The 17126-nt window shown below is 41.4% G+C and overlaps 1 protein-coding gene across 1 annotated transcript in view; it reads left to right on the top strand.

Annotated features, from left to right (window-relative positions):
- LOC119773742 (LIM homeobox transcription factor 1-beta-like) overlaps window positions 1-13070 on the top strand; it is a 45488-nt gene extending 32418 nt beyond the window's left edge. Inside the window, exons 5-8 of the mRNA XM_038270867.1 lie at window positions 2071-2148; window positions 2677-2746; window positions 10657-10821; window positions 12299-13070. Of these exons, the coding sequence (XP_038126795.1) occupies window positions 2071-2148; window positions 2677-2746; window positions 10657-10821; window positions 12299-12456 (471 nt within the window). The 3' untranslated portion in view covers window positions 12457-13070. The remainder of the gene's footprint in view (window positions 1-2070; window positions 2149-2676; window positions 2747-10656; window positions 10822-12298) is intronic.
- Window positions 13071-17126: the final 4056 nt, after the last annotated feature.

The raw sequence follows: 17126 nt of genomic DNA, 5'->3' as shown, positions 1-17126 counted from the left end.
TCAGTATATTAATCTCAGTGTATTAATCTCAGTGTATTAATCTCAGTAATCTATAGTGTGGTAATCTCAGTGTATTAATCTCAGTAATCTCAGTATATTAATCTCAGTGTATTAATCTCAGTGTATTAATCTCAGTAATCTCAGTATATTAATCTCAGTGTATTAATCTCAGTGTATTAATCTCAGTAATCTATAGTGTGGTAATCTCAGTTTATTAATCTCAGTAATCTATAGTGTGGTAATCTCAGTGTATTCATCTCAGTAATCTCAGTATATTAATCTCACTGTATTAATATCAGTGAATTAATCTCAGTAATCTAATGTGTGGTAATCTAGGTGTATTAATCTGAGTGTATTAATCTCGGTGTATTAATCTCATTGAATTAATCTCAGTAATCTAATGTGTGGTAATCTCGGTGTATTAATCTCAGTGTATTAATCTCGGTGTATTAATCTCAGTATATTAATCTTAGTGTGGTAATCTCAGTCTATTAATCTCAGTAATCTATGGTGTGGTAATCTCAGTGTATTAATCTCAGTAATCTCAGTATATCAATCTCAGTGTATTAATCTAAGTGAATTAATCTCAGTAATCTAATGTGTGGTAATCTCAGTGTATTAATCTCGGTGTATTAATCTCAGTATATTAATCTTAGTGTGGTAATCTCAGTCTATTAATCTCAGTAATCTATGGTGTGGTAATCTCAGTGTATTAATCTCAGTAATCTCAGTATATCAATCTCAGTGTATTAATCTAAGTGAATTAATCTCAGTAATCTAATGTGTGGTAATCTCGGTGTATTAATCTCAGTATATTAATCTTAGTGAATTAATCTCGGTAATCTATAGTGTGTTAATCTCAGTATATTAATCTTAGTGTGGTAATCTCAGTGTATTAATCTCAGTAATCTCAGTATATTAATCTCAGTGTATTAATCTCAGTAATCTATAGTCTGTTAATCTCAGTTCTCCCCACCACTAGTTAGAACTTTTGAAGCCTCTTGATGAGAGAAGAAACGTTTTTAGAAAACAGTTTCCTTAATTGAACTTTTAAAGTTCAGTTCTGCTGCTGCTGATCCATGACTGAGATTCTCAGTAAATCCTTCCCAGCATTCCCACTAACTGATTTATGTTTTCGAGCAGCAACTGGGAACTCCTTATCTGGGATCTTAGTAGATCAGTTGAAGAGGTGATGTAAGCTCTGAGCAGCATGGAGACTAACACACTCACACACTCATCTCCACTGTTTACTCAACATATGAAGGGCACGGCGGGGGCGACCCAGTCTGTGGTCCTCCAAGTGGCCGTCACAGGTTGGACCTTTGCTGCAGGACGTCCCCGTCTCTAATCACATCGCCAATAAAGGCCAGAAGACGAAGTTCATGCTATAGAGCTTTACCCACAAACCTGCAAAGATTTAAACAAACTTGTCTTGATTATTCGGATGTTCTGGTGAAAGAAATCAGGTTTCAATGCTGGGAAACTTAAAGCTCCTTAGTTTAACCGCAAATTAAGAAAAAATGAAGTTAGCAGATAAAACAAAGAATCCTCAATAGAGGTTAAAAGTTGTACTTTAGTATTAAAACAGTGTGAAAATAAATGCAGGTCTGTGGGGCGTGAAGTCTTACAGGATGCTGTAATCGTCTCCATGGTAACGGCGGTCGGTGTGTCTGAGGCTCTTAGCGCTCTTTCTTCAGACCGCCGGCGTGTCTCTACATTCTGAGGAGGATTGTTTATTTCTTTCCAACAGTCCCAGAGAACATGACGCCGGCGCACGCCTCCGGCGTCGTCCATCGATGCCTCCATGTTGTTCTCCTTTGCCTCCTTCATTCTCCTGCTTTCATTCTTGTGCTGATTTCAAGTTCTACAGTTTCTGTGTTCTATGCTTTCAGAAACAATTTAATTCTCTCTTTATTTTTCATTTAGGTCTTTTTAAAGGGAAGCGGTTTTCCTTTAGGTTGTTTATTTGTTGGTAACTTAGGAAAAACTGAAAGATTTCATTTCTCCTCTATAAGAATGATTCCTAGAAATGAAATGTGTGAAACTAAAGCTGTTAAATTGGATTTCCAGGTGAGAGAGACTCTGGCTGCAGAGACTGGCCTCAGCGTTCGTGTTGTCCAGGTCTGGTTCCAGAACCAAAGGGCAAAGGTCAGTAAAGTTCACTATTAATGACGTCAGCTCTGAAAAACCAGCCTGGTGAACTTTTATGTTTCTGGATATCAGTCATCAGAGGCTTAGTTACATATTTGATGACTCCAACTTTTTCCTCTCTTTTTCCTCTCTCTTCTCTTCTTTCTCCTTCCGAAAGTTTTCTCCTGCATTTTGCCAAAAAATACTTAAATGTCTGAATCCGATCGGTATCAGTTGAGCCCAGTAGATTAAACATTTCTAATCTGCCATTTGCTCTGTTTGCTGGTATTTAGGAGGAGAGGCCTGCCAAAGTCTGGCCAGCCAAAAGGTGTTTTACTCCAGTCAGCAAGCAGTCTGTCAGCAGGGGTGTTCAGTTGCTCCTTAGTTTCAGTCTCCAAATTTTAAATGTCTGCATCTCTACTTCGCCATGGAAGAAGTGGAGATGCAGACGGCTGGTAACGAATCAGAGCCTGGACCCGTGTTTGATGCCTGGCTTTGCTAAACCAGGCTGGAACCGTTTGTGTCTCTGTGTTTGTTCCCGGACAGATGAAGAAGTTAGCGCGCAGACAGCAGCAGCAGCAGCAGCAGCAGCACGGCAGTCACAGGCTGGGAGCAGGTAGGATGATCATCACATGATGTCACCAGAAATAACACTGGAGAAAAATGACCCTAAATATACAAACAAGTCTTTCACTCTTCATTCCTTTTAGGAAATGAAAGAAATTTATTTTTCAAATCACAGGAAATTCATGGATTTTTGGATTTTAAAAACACTTCATTTAAACAATTCAAACAAAAAATCAATTATTGATGTAAAACAAAGTTAGTTAAAAATCACTATTAAGATAAAAACAACTGTCAGCTAAAAGCCATCTTTGCTTCGCTGATTAGATGTTAATTTAAAATTTTAATTAATTTAAAGTGTTAATTTAAAATTCGGGCCTTTGGCTTATTGCTCCTATCCTGTCCTATAAAAAGATGTTTGTAAACCTGTGACAAAAAGACTAAAAACACGAATTAAATACAGGAAATGATTGAATTTATCATCATCCATTTTCTCCTGCTCAGTCAGGGTGGCGGTGGGGGCGGGGCTTATCTCCAGCAGTCTATGGGCGAGAGGCGGGGTCTGCCCTGGATAGGCCGCCAGTCTGTTGCGGCGCTATATTTATCAAATACATTTTAATTTGTAATAATTTAACAGGACATGTTCTTATTTAATTGTTCATTTTAGAATTTTGATAATATTATGGAATCTGTATTTAAATCGTTTCTTTTTTTTTATGAAATATTCAATAAAAAATTTGTAAAATTGTCTTTAATTATTTTAACGGATCACATTATTATTTCATCTATTTATGATATTTATAATATTTTGTCATGTTTTAGGCAAATAAAAACGGTTAAAATAACCAATAATTAAATAAACCTAAATTGATTTTAGATCATTTAATTATTTAACTGTGTAATTTATTTATAGTTTTACAGTAGATCTAAAATTGAACCATGTTTAGATTAATGCTGAATGCTTTCATGGTCCATTTATTTATTTTTGGAACTGCTGCATGTTAAGTCCCCCCCCCCGCCGTTCTGCTGGGGAGCAGCCATAAAATGGAAGCCATGGTGTTCCTCCTCTCCGCTCATCGGGCTTATTGCCACCGTGGGCTGCAGCGGATATGAGCAGACAGTTTAGATAAGCGTCTCACTGCTTTGGCAAGTGCAGCTTCTATCTGCTCTGGGATTTGCAGCGTGTCAATATTGGCAGAGCAGCAGGGTTTATTGCAGCGGAAACTGCTGCTGATAACCAAATGAGAAGAGCAAACCAGCAAACTGTTTCAGGCTGAGGCTAGAATAAACTGGGGAAGCCATGGAAACCCCTCTTCAGCTTTACATTCTGCATCGACTGTATAATCTGACTGGTCACATGTAAACTGAGCGCTGCAAGCGGCCGATATTTAACTTCTTATCTATAGGTCATGTTTGGGTTAGATGCTCATCAACTCCACACCTCAGAATAATCAGGAAAAATGTTATAAAAAACTCAATCATTATTTAAACTGTAAGAAGATGGCTTGTTTTTAATCACATATATTCTAACAAATATTTTATTTATTGTTCAGTATATTTGCTTCATCACATTTAATTCATTCTCCTATAACCTCTAAACAGCGTCTGTAAGGCCTGACAGAAACCTGGCAAAGGAGTCGATAGGCTTTTATTGCTTATTTTGAATGCTTTTTATTTTATGATATTAAGGATAGAGGCATAATTTAACCCAACTCTGGCTGCAGCATTTTGGATCAGCTGAAGGCTTTTAACTACAGTTTGTGGACTTCCTGATAGTAAAGAATTACAATAGTCCAGCCTTGAAGTAACAAATGCATGGACTAGTTTCTCAGCATCACCCCTGGACAGGAGATTTCTCATTTTTGCAATGTTCCTCAGATGAAAGAAGGAAATTCTAGAAACCTCTTTGATCTGGGATTTAAATGACAGGTCCTGATCAAAAATAACACCAAGATTTTTTACTTTATTATCTGAAATCAGTTTAATCCCATCCAAATGAAGTGACTGGCTAATCAGCTTCTTTTTCAGAGACTCTGGTCCAAAGACTATAACTTCTGTTTTGTCTGCATTCAGAAGCAGAAAGTTAAGAGTCATCCAGGTTTTTATGTCTTCAAGACATGCCTGTAATCTATGTAATGGGTTAGCTTCATCCGGATTATAGACAGATATAGCTGGGTATCATCAGCATAACAGTGGAAATTAATCCCATGCTGTCTAATAATTCTACCAATTGGGAGCATGTATAAAGTAAAGAGAATTGGTCCTAGCACTGATCCCTGTGGTACTCCACAGGTAACCTTTGAGCGTGTTGAAGATCTATCATTAACATGAACAAACTGAATTCGATCAGATAGATCAGATTTAAACCAGTCTAGTGCTGTTCCTTTAATTCCAACAAAATATTCAAGTCTTTCTAAAAGAATATTATGGTCAACTGTATCAAATGCAGCACTAAGATCCAACAGGACGAGCACAGATACAAGTCCATTATCTGAGGCCATGAGAATATCATTAGTGACTTTCACCAGAGCTGTTTCAGTGCTATGATGAGCTCTAAAGCCAGACTGAAACTCTTCAAAAAGTTCATTATGGTGGAAGTGATCGCAAACTTGTTTGGCAACTACTTTCTCAAGAATTTTGGATAAGAAAGGAAGATTGGATATAGGTCTATAATTGACCAAGTCATCTGGGTCAAGAGACGGTTTCTTAAGCAGAGGTTTAATTACAGCAACCTTAAAAGCTTTAGGTACATATCCGTGTAAGGCCTTCCAGGCCAAGGACCCCAAACTGATTATATATATGGTCTGAAATAGTGTTCTATCAAACTGGTTCTATAGTCACTCTATTACAGATGGAGTAATGTAACTAAAGTAATTTCTCCCTGGGATTATTAAAGTATTTCTGATTCCTGGTTGATGGGACAGTTAAGGTTGTCACGATACTAAACTTTTCAACTCGATACAGATACTAAGTAAAATATTCGATCCTCGATACCCTTTTCGATACCACAAGAATAAAAACAAAGACTCTAAAATTCAATAGAAATATTTTCATTACTAAAAAATAAATAAATAAAAAAACAATAAGAACAATATTTTGAGGTTGTATGCTGTGCACAATATTAAGCAAGCTTGATAAAAAAACTTACAAAATTAAAATGAAGTTTTCCTTCCTTGGCTATGCTTTGCAGATGTTTTTCAGTCTGAAACTGAAAAATGCACAGAATTATTCAATCACACAGAGTGCAGAAAGTGCATTTTCCACTATTCTGCACTTTAGATGGCTGTATCAATACTTTTGAAAATGAGTATTGTATCCGGATACGTTTCAGTATCAATACATTTTTGGATATTGATACTTTTGACAACCGTAGGGACAGGTGTTGTGAATGAAACGGTGTCCAGCTTGAAAAAGCTCCTGTGTGTCTCTGAATGTGAGCATTGATGCCTGAAAGACATCTTCTGCCTCCATTTATCTGTTTACTACAGTCTGTTGGATTCATGTTCCTGTGGATTTAAAGACATTTCAATTAGTGGGAAAAATTGGAGGGGGAACCCAGAAGGGTCGCGGACCCTCTGTCAGCTACCATTAAATTAGGTAAATGGTAGCATATAGTTATTTTATCTGTATGCATATAAATGTAAATGCTGCTTTCTCTGTGGATGCTGATGGGGAGGGGGGACCTAGTGGTCAGGGCATAGAGCTTGGAATCCTGAGGTTCTGAGTTTGAATCCCACTCCCACAGACTGCCACTCTTGGTTCAAGACCCTTAACCCCACCCTGCTCCCCGGGCGCCGCACAATGGCAGCACTGCTCCCCAGAGGGAGGGGTTAAATGCAGAGAGGGAATTTCATTGCTCTGAACTGGTGACAGTGGAATGACAATAAAATGCTGGAAAAAAAAGCTGATTATGATGGTGGAGATGAAATTGATGCACTTCTGTCCTGTTTATGCTTGGCCAGTGGATCCAAGGTCAAAGGTCAGAGGGGTCTGGGTTGGTTTGTTGTTTATTTTGTTTTTCTTTTTTTATCTTTTGTGGTCAGAGGGATGGAAGGAGACATGGAGCAGAAAGTGGTGAGAAAAGCCTTTCTGTTTTACAGGGGAACAAAAACATGATCATTAAACAGGGTTTTACTTTAAAGACCGATGTTCCAGCTGCCATCTGCTGTCACAGATATGTGGCCTTGCTGGCAGCTTCTCTGTTGGCTAAAACAGAACAGAAACCAATGTTACAGTTCCTGGAGAAGGCTGAGTAAGGTAGACATGAGGCTGAGCTGTTATTCCACCCATCTGTGCCCCCTGCCTCACTTTATCAGAGACATCATTAAAGCTTCCTTACATCTTTCAGGCAGCTTTGGGTTTCAGACATGGTTCACAGAAGTAAGCAACAGGCATGGTGGGCATGGCCACAAGAGCAGGCTGAGGCCGGGCAGGAGCAGAGCTAGGAGCAGACATGTCATGCAACATGGAAATGATTTCTGTCATGCCTGTGGAGTTATTGACATTTGAACCGCTGGTGGTTGGTCAATGTATGACCAGAGGTTTCTGTGAGGAACAGATGGACTGACGACCTGAGAGTTCAGCAGCACAGGAACTGGAAGCACTGGAGAGAGAGGTCAGTGACTGGGATGAAAAAGAGCCGCTGACCTTCCAGGGACTCTGCTGGAGGCCTGAAGCCAGGAGCGGAAGCAGGGGGATGATATTATCGCAGGTGACAAGGAGTTACGACATACAGGCTGAATTCAAATCCAGCGGCTGTGTCCTCAGCAGGCCAGATTCATCAGCTGAGGACATCATAGTGTGGCGTCGAGGTCTGGTCAGATTCTAAGACTCCTCGTTATGCAGCCGTTAAATATGTCCTTCTTTTTGCCTGATTTGAAGGACGGGTTCGCTGTATCCTCCGTAGCCTCGGGTATCCCATGATTCATTAGTCCAAGCAAGCCGGCTGCTCCATGATCAGAGGAAAAAGGGAAATGGTGCAGAACAGTGGTGAATATTGGATGTTCAGCTGAATATAATCCAGTCTGTGAATAGTTCCGTCTGAAATGAATGAAAATAGTTGTTTTAATGGTTATAGAGTCAGATATGTGGCGGGTAATGTTTGATTTATCTAAAGGTTTTTATCTGTTACTGTGTAAATGGGTTTGATTCTAATATATCTGCAGTGTGGGACTATAAATCTGATAGGATTTTTATTTTTTAATTGTTGTTTTGCCTAATTTGCTTAATTAAGCATTTTTTGTTGTTTATTATAAGATTTTGCAGACATATTTTTCATACATGAGAGACGAAAGGAGAAATAATGAGTTTGGAGTGTGACTGTTTGAGGCTGTGGACAGGTGTCTTTTATACAGATAACAGGTTCAAATAGGTGCCAATAATACTGGTTAGTAGTGGGGGATAGAAGAGCTTATTAAAGAAGAAATTACAGAAATCTTGCTGGTTTGTGGGAGACCTAATATTTATTTTCCACCGTAATTTACAAATAAATTCTTTAAAAGTCCTACAGTGTGAAATCCTGGATATTTTTTTCATTTTTCATCTCTCATAGTTAAAGTGTAGCTATGATGAACATTACAGACCTCTCTCATTATTCTAAGCAGGAGAACCTGCACAATCCGTGGTTGACTAAATATTTTTGGCTCCACTGTATAACTATTAGTGTTGTGGGGCCCCGATCCATCTCTAAAATGGTGGTATCAGTATCAGTGAGTACCAACCAATAGGGCTCCGATACCATTTTGAGAGCCAAAAGTTTCTTCAACTATTGTCACCCATTCCAGGTAGGCAGCAGCTTGACGAAGCCATGATGGCAATTATTTTACATCCTAGCCGGATGCAGTTCTTCATAAATAGACACACATCAATTTCAATCAGATGGTATCGGCCGATGCTGCACAGCCAGGTATCGGGGCAAAAAATGGTATCGCCGCAACACTAATAACCATGCGTCCCTTAAAGTTTTAGGGAAGTCATATTAAATGTCAAATCATTCTGGCTTAAACATGTATACAAATGTACTCTATCAGACCATATTGTCCAAAATTTAGAACATTTCTATAAAAAAAAAAAAGAACTTTTTGTGTTTTTGTTTTTTTTTCCGTTATCTTCTGCAGGCCAGTTAGTATGTCAGCCTGAACACCTAAATTGGGCGAATCATATATCAACGGTCATCTGTCAATCATATATATATATTTTTTTTTATCATAGCATCTTGATTCATATGTTGCAGCTAATATACGCAACGGTTGAAATAAGAATCTTCGTTCTTGTGTGTTCTTGATAAGAACAGAAAATTGTGGACTAAGAGAGAACAGAAGAGTACTGATGACATCACATTCAAAGCTGTCTTTATTTAACCTCCTGTTATTAATAGTCTCTAGATAATAATAAATTATGACTTTTTTTATTTAATGGGGGAATAATAATGAACACAGTCAGATAAACACAAATCAAATTAAAATTTTGTCAAATAAAACAAAAATATCGCCATCAGAGCCAGCGGTCCTTCACACACGGCTATGCCGAGAGAGGGCCGCTGCAGACGGGCTAACGTTAGCCCTGGCCGCTGCAGACGGGCTAACGTTAGCCCTGGCCGCTGCAGACGGGCTAAAGTTAGCCCTGGCCGCTGCAGACGGGCTAAAGTTAGCCCTGGCCGCTGCAGACGGGCTAACGTTAGCCCTAGATGCTGAGGACGGGCTAACGTTAGTCCTGGATGCTGAGGACGGGCTAACGTTAGTCCTAGATGCTGAGGACGGGCTAAGGTTAGTCCTGGATGCTGAGGACGGGCTAACTTTGGCCCGTCTGCAGCGGCCAGGGCTAAAGTTAGCCCTGGCCGCTGCAGACGGGCTAACGTTAGCCCTAGATGCTGAGGACGGGCTAACGTTAGTCCTGGATGCTGAGGACGGGCTAACGTTAGTCCTGGATGCTGAGGACGGGCTAACGTTAGCCCTAGATGCTGAGGACGGGCTAACGTTAGTCCTGGATGCTGAGGACGGGCTAACGTTAGTCCTGGCCGCTGCAGACGGGCTAACGTTAGCCCTAGATGCTGAGGACGGGCTAACGTTAGTCCTGGATGCTGCAGACGGGCTAACGTTAGCCCTAGATGCTGAGGACGGGCTAACGTTAGTCCTGGATGCTGAGGACGGGCTAACGTTAGTCCTGGCCGCTGCAGACGGGCTAACGTTAGCCCTAGATGCTGAGGACGGGCTAACGTTAGTCCTGGATGCTGCAGACGGGCTAACGTTAGCCCTAGATGCTGAGGACGGGCTAACGTTAGTCCTGGATGCTGAGGACGGGCTAGGATTAGACCTGGCTGCCATTACACTCGGAGCTCCTCTGGTTGCCGCGGTCCTCTCAGCTTGAGAGCTTGAAATTGAACGCTTGAAACTGATTTATGGAACAAAAGTAACAAAAAAGAGAACTTTTAACTCAGTACTCTGAGCTCTGTGAGCGCTCCATTGAACGGAGACGGAGGAGACTCATCCACGACCTCCGACACTAAACTCTCCTCCTCTTGCATGTTTCGGCTGTCCATAGCGTTCCTTGACAGCGTCGTTTCTAAGGCACCAATTTAGTGCTACTTGGTCCCAATGGAATTTCCCATTGGGAACCTGCTAGCACTAAGATGCTAACTGGTTAGCAAGATGCTTCCTACAAACCGGCTACAACCAAACTTGCTTGCAAACCTTCTGCCACAACAATCCCGCCCCCTTGATAAACGACCAATCACATTCACTTTACTCAGTCGTGTAAAGTCGAGCATCACTAGGGAGAATTCTGAAATGCAACGGTTGGAACAGCTGATTTCCTACGACTTTATAATAAATGCTTCACTGTAAACGTTGTGTACTATGGTTCATACACATTGACAAACATCCTAAAACCCACACAGCTTCCCTACATGAAGCGAAGAGGTGAAGTATGAAGTCGTGCTCTGAGTTTCTGTGTCTCTTCTTTCAGAGATGTTGTCTGGCTGTATGGAGAGCCTGCTCAGCACCTTCTCAGGACCGCTACCTTCAAGCAGGCCTCAGCTGGAGACCATGAAGCACAGTGGGTACAGCATGGAGCACTTCAGCCAGGGCCTCACTCCCCCTCAGATGCCTGGAGATCACATGAACCCCTATGGTAGGCAGCATGAACACTCTGCTCATTACTGCTGTAGAAAAGGCCTTCTTAATTATTACAACCACCTCAGAATTGTTTGACTCTCCTGATCTTCTGACAAAGACTAGCAGTCATTTCTGCCCAGTCCTCCTGACAGGACTGAGATCAGGGCTTCCCAGAGTCTATTCCACTCATTGACTGTTTTTAGCTGATTTAGAGCTGCTCCTGTCTGCCTGTCTGTCTGTCTGTCTGTCTGTCTGTCTGTCTGTCTGTCTGTCTGTCTGTCTGTCTGTCTGTCTGTCACAGCCACAGAAGTAGTTCCTATACAGGCAGTATTTTAGCATCATCAGTAGCCTCTTTAGAATGCCTTATTTGGTTGCTTTATTCAACAGACTAATGGTCCACAAACAGATGATACTCTTATTTCCGTTGTATTAGCCATTATCATTGTCATTTTCCACTTCACCCAGAACGGGTCACGGGGTGACTCCCAGACTTCCCTCTATCCAGACTCCTCCTCCTTCTCCTCCCAGGCCAGCAGACACAGTCCCTCCATGGTGTCCTGGTTCTCCTCCTGGTTCTCCTCCTGGTGGGACGCCCCTGGAACTCCTCAAAGGGAGGCGTCCATCAGATAAAGATGATCCTCAGCTGACTCCTCTGGAGGAGAAGCAGCTCTACTCTGAGCCTGATGACCCAGCTCCTCACCCTCTCTCTGAGGGAGAGCCCAGCCTCCCTGCAGAGGAAGCTTGGATCCAGGATCTGGTTCTTTGGGTCCTGATCCAGATTAATGACCATAGGTGAGGGAAGGAACGTAGATCAAACCTTAAATCAGAGCTTTGGCTTTTCTCTCAGCTCTGAACCACAGCAGACGGAGCAGCGTCTGCATCAAAGCTTCCGCTCCATGCTTCCTTCACTCCTGAACAGGACAACAAGATACTGGAACTCCTTTACTGGAGGCAGGAATTCCCCCCCAGCCTGAAGAGGACCAGCCACCTTTGTCTGGCCCAGAACCAGAACCACGGTCTTGGACATGGAGGAGTTTCATGAGAGTTCATCCCATTGGGGAGCAGTGGGCTTCATACTTCGTATATATCCTGGAAGCTGCTGCTGCTGCAGTGCATGCTGGGACAGCTGTCAGTCTGGATAACAGACAAGTCTGCTCTGATGCATGCTGGGTAAAGAGGGAGGGGCCAGAACAACATCTGGGGACTTTGTCCGTTCTTGTTCTTGTGAATTGGAACAGTGCTAGGGCTGAGGCTGAAGCTCTAGGTCTTCCACACTTTCCTGTGTTCTTCTCAGGAACGTACTTGGGAGGACATGACTCCGTATTTACGTTCTAGTGAACGGAGAAATGGCCATAGATAGAGACTGGAAGAGGAGCTCTGTACCAGCATCAGTCTGTTGCTAAGGAACATGTTAGGTCATCAGAGGGAAGGTGGGCAGTTAAACGCCGTCTAGGTTTGCTTTGAACCTGTTCTGTTTTCTGTGCTTCGCCTAGGTCTGGACACCATCTTGCTGGACATGGACAGTGAAACCTCGCTGACCAGTCTGAACGACTCCTTCATGGCCTTTCAAACTGGAGGCTTCATACAGGAACACGGAGGAAACCCAATGGACAGCCTCTGCTCCATGCAGAGCTCCTACTTCGCCTCCTGAGGCCTGATCATTATGGCGTCCTGCACCTGAAGAACCAGAGACTGAAAAGATCTAGAAATAAGGTTCAGTTTTCTGTCTGTTTAAAGATCATCTAGAGATTCTGGTTTTAAAGCATAGTTCTGATTGAAAGGCCACTAATGGCCGACATCCCTCAGACCATCAGGCCTGACTGATCAACCTATTTCTATTTAAATGTAAAGTATGAGATGTCATTTCCACATTCAAGAGAAACTCAGTGTTCTTTTCTAAAATAGGTTAGATTCTATGTCAGTATTTATATTTTAAAAAATTATGTTTTTTTGTGAAGTACGAAGGAGCCTCAAACTCCTCCTATTTATTTACGTATCTGAACTGTTGTAATGTCTGAGATATATTGCTGCACAGCTACTGTATTTATTTGCTTTTTTGTGATAATAATGAATTGTGAAAGAGTCATTGATCCTAAATAAACTGGGTGTTCTGCTCGGCCTGCTTCTCTCCGTTAACCAGAGCGCGGTGGGCGAGGCGGAGGCACTCTGCTACCGTCACGCCTGGATGCAATCATCTGCTGCTTCTTAGGAGCTGCAGTCTGAACCTTTAATGTCTGATGGTCAGCACTTCCTGTTGGAATAAAATCGAAATCCTCATTTCTAATCATTCCTGTTTACTCGTGTTTTCATGTCTTCTCTGCCTTCAAGCCCCCGATGCCTCCGGTCAACATTTACCTGGAAATCTCTGAGCCGCAAATATCCAGTTCAGTTCGAATCAAAGGGAAATTAAACGTTGCAGTAACTCCTTATACGTTTTACCTTTTTTCTTATTCATTGTTATAGATGTTGATGCTGCGGGCAGAAAGGATCTCCTGTAGAGGTCTGTCTACTGCCTCTGACTGAAGACCTTCTGTTGGTGTTTAAAAAGGAAACTATAATTATCTTACAATGATGCTACAGTAATGATTATTAGTTGAACAGCGTATCTGAAGGGAGGAAAAGAAGTGGCCAAAGCAGGACTCAGTTCACCTGCTCTGTTCTAACTTGCAGCGCTAACTTCTGTTTTGTTCCTGGGAACAGTTTGGTTAACAAACAGATAAAAGCAGTCCTGGATCCGCCTAACGGGTCTGTTTCATGAAGCAGGTTTACCGAAAACTACGTTTTCTAAACCTGAAAACGGAAACTCTGACTTTTCCGTTTCACAAAGACAGTTTCCTCATCCTCTGTTTCTGTTGCCATAGTAACATCCTCCCAGCGCTAACCTGGGCAGCAGCAGGTTTCCTTCAGTAAACTCAGTGTCCTCTGCCTCCGCTCTCCTTACAGCCAATCACGCTGCTTTATTTCCTGATTTAGTCAGATTTTTATTGTAGTTTTGTGCATAAAAAATATACAAATCATCATTAGGTCCGTTAGACAAACATTCCATGTCTGTTTGACGAAGATCTTATCAAAGAATGAGCTGCATCAATTCACAGAGCATTCAATATTTATAAGGAGAGGATTCTACAGCTCAGTGACAGGAGAGGAGATTACTGGTTACGATTTGTTTAATTGAGTGAGATGCAGATCATTTAATTTTTATTTAGTTATATTTACAGTAAATGAAGAACTGATCAGATTACACATAAATAGATTCATTAATTCCACGGGAGAAAAGGAATTATTCAGGATTAGGATTGACTCGATAACAACCTGATGAGCCTACTGGAACAATCTGAAGCCATTCTATGGGACTGATAACTGCTAATAACATTATTTATAGCTGCCACTAGAGGGAGCTACTACTGCTGTTGGTGAGACGTATCGTGTTCACTTCCTGTTTGGACTGTTGAACAGTGTTGTTGCTGTTCATTCTATCTCTGTCTGAATTAAGTTATTTTCTCTGTGATATCTCTGTATCTAAGTAACTCTAACTGACTACTTTAAAACATAGCACCTTCTGCTGCACTTTTCTACTGAGCACTTGTCAGTTTCACACGGTTTTATTTCTGATAGCAAGAAGTAGCTAGCCTAGGCTAGCGCTAGCTTAGCATTGCTATGGCTTCTCTCTCTCCCTCCCTTGACTCTTTTCCAACTCTTCCTTCTTCCTCTCCTCTCTCCTGCTCTCTGTGTCAGATGTTCAGTTATTCCTCTGCCTCCTTTAGTGATAATGGGATGTGTAATAAGTGTAGTATTTTTGTAGCTTTGGAGGCGAGGGTGTCAGAGTTAGAATCCAGGCTTCAGGCTGTTGAAGTAGGCCCCCCACGTAGCTGTCCTCCAGCAGTGCCTGAGCAGCCAGGCGATTGGGTAACTGTACGCAGAAAGCGTAGTCGTGGATCTCTGCCCACTGGTCACCACCAACCCGTTCACGTTTCTAACCGGTTTTCCCCACTCAGTGACACACCCACTGAGAAGCCCACTCTGGTGATTGGCAGACAGTCTCTTGCCCACGACCAAAATCTAATAAATTAGCAAAGATTCCCAAAGGAGTAAATCATGATAATCTAATTAAAATCAAAATAACTCCAATTGGGGAAAAAGTTAAAACAATTAAATGCGGTCTGTTTAACATAAGATCTCTTTCCTCTAAAAGTCTACTAGTTAATGACTTGATTTGTGATAATCACATTGACTTGTGTTGCCTTACAGAAACCTGGCTGCAGCAAGAGGATTATGTGAGCATAAATGAGGCAACTCCTTCAAGCTATTTAAATTTTCACATCCCCAGAAGTTCTGGGCGAGGAGGAGGAGTAGCAACAATCTTCCAGTCTGACTTACTGATTACTCCCAAAACAATTAATTCCTACAACTCTTTTGAACATTTAACCCTTAATTTCCCTGATCCAAATTTCAAGGCAAGAAAACCTCTTCTTTTTGTAACTTTGTATCGTCCACCAGGTCCTTACTCTGAATGTTTAGATGAGTTTTCAGAGTTCCTTTCTGATTTGGTATTAAATACTGACAGGGTCATCATAGTGGGAGATTTTAACATCCATGCTGACATTGAAGGCGATAGCTTAAGAGCAGCCTTTAATGCTATCTTAGACACTATTGGCTTTGTTCAAAATGTGAATAGTCCCACGCATTCTCATCTTCATACTTTGGATCTTGTGCTGACATACGGCATAGAATGTGAAGAAATAACAGTATTTCCTCACAACCCTGTCCTCTCTGACCACTTTCTAATAACCTTCAGGATTACTTTAACAGAGTTCTCCTCCCCCAAAAGAAGGTTCAATTTTAGTAGATCTTTATCAGATAGTGCAGTTATAAATTTTAAAGAATCTGCTTCACTTTCTCTCTCCTCTGTGTCACTGAGCAGTGCTGCAGAGTGCAAAAGTTTAGCTTATTCCCCTTCACAGGTTGATGATTTTGTTGATGGGGTTGCTAGTTCTCTGCGTATTGCCTTAGACAACGCAGCTCCTTTGAAAATGAAAACCGTTAAAAATAGAAAGCTTGCTCCTTGGTTTAATGCAGAGCTGCGTACTTTGAAGCAAAATTCTAGGAAACTGGAGAGAAAATATCGCTCCACAGGCCTGCGGGAGTCCTTCCTAGTCTGGAAAAATAGTTTACTAGATAAGATAAGAAACCGAACACTCAGAGTTCCCGACTTTAGGCTGGATCCATTTAGAATTGAGGATTTTAATCTGAATTTGTTAAACCTGCTTCATTAAATGGACCCCTGGAGACCCCTGGAGTACGTTTCCCTATTAAAAACAGAAACACTGTTTCTGTAAAACAAACCGGCTTCCAGGTGTTACCAGTCTGATCTGTCAGGGGTGCATGTTTTTCCTACTGCAGCTTTTCATGGATAACGTCTGAGCCGGTCATAGATCATAAAAAGCACAAAAAGTAAAAACATGTTCTGGTTCTTTTATGTTGCTGACATGAATCTCACTCTAACAAATGATTTAAACACATGGTCTGTTATTTCAGTTGACTTTCAAAGTACTACATCCCCAATCTGCTCAATAAACCCTTTATTTTGATTCCAACTCGTATCCAATCAGTTCAACTGGACGTTGAAATGCAGAGCCAAGATTTTAAGCAACACAACCATGTTGACGGTTACATTCATGATGGCTGCGTACAGAAACAGCCCATTCTAACTTTGAGTCTTTTAGCAGCGCTTTATTGACCCACCTTCACACATGTGTTTCATTTATCCTCAAAAAGAAGAAGAAGTTACATAATAAACAGCAGAAAACCATCCAACTTTATTCAAAGTAGAGCTCAACCAGCTAGAGAGATAAAATCAACCAAGGTATTCAAACTGGCTTTAATTAACTTCTCTGTCAGGTCATTCATTTCAATCAGTGACTTAATTACTCAGAAAAAAAAATCTGATTTTATTTAATAAAACACCAGGATGGGACTTTAATAAATTCTTGTTTCTCTTTGACTTCCTGGTCTAAACTTCTCCTCATCCTTGTGGCACTAATGCCTGAAGGCAGAAAGCCGCTCCTCCGCCTGTCCATCATTTCCTTTGGTCTCTTCCTCTGCTCTGTTTATTAGCTGCAGGTGAACACAGGTGGAATAACTGGATTTCTTCCACCCCGTCAAGCTGCTAATTGCTCTATCTTTGCCAAACAATTGATCATAAAAAAGTTACGCCTGAGTTTGTCACCAGATAAAGGTTTGTGCTTTGAATTCAGTCAAGTGGAAGATACAGGGACAGATGTCGCCGGCTCACTGAGCACAATAAAACCTGCCGACCAACAA

The sequence above is a fragment of the Cyprinodon tularosa genome, unplaced genomic scaffold (assembly GCF_016077235.1).
Source record: "Cyprinodon tularosa strain WSP-4 unplaced genomic scaffold, ASM1607723v1 ctg780, whole genome shotgun sequence".
In the NCBI taxonomy this organism is placed as follows: domain Eukaryota; kingdom Metazoa; phylum Chordata; class Actinopteri; order Cyprinodontiformes; family Cyprinodontidae; genus Cyprinodon; species Cyprinodon tularosa.
This window is presented reverse-complemented; position numbering and strand designations above follow the sequence as displayed.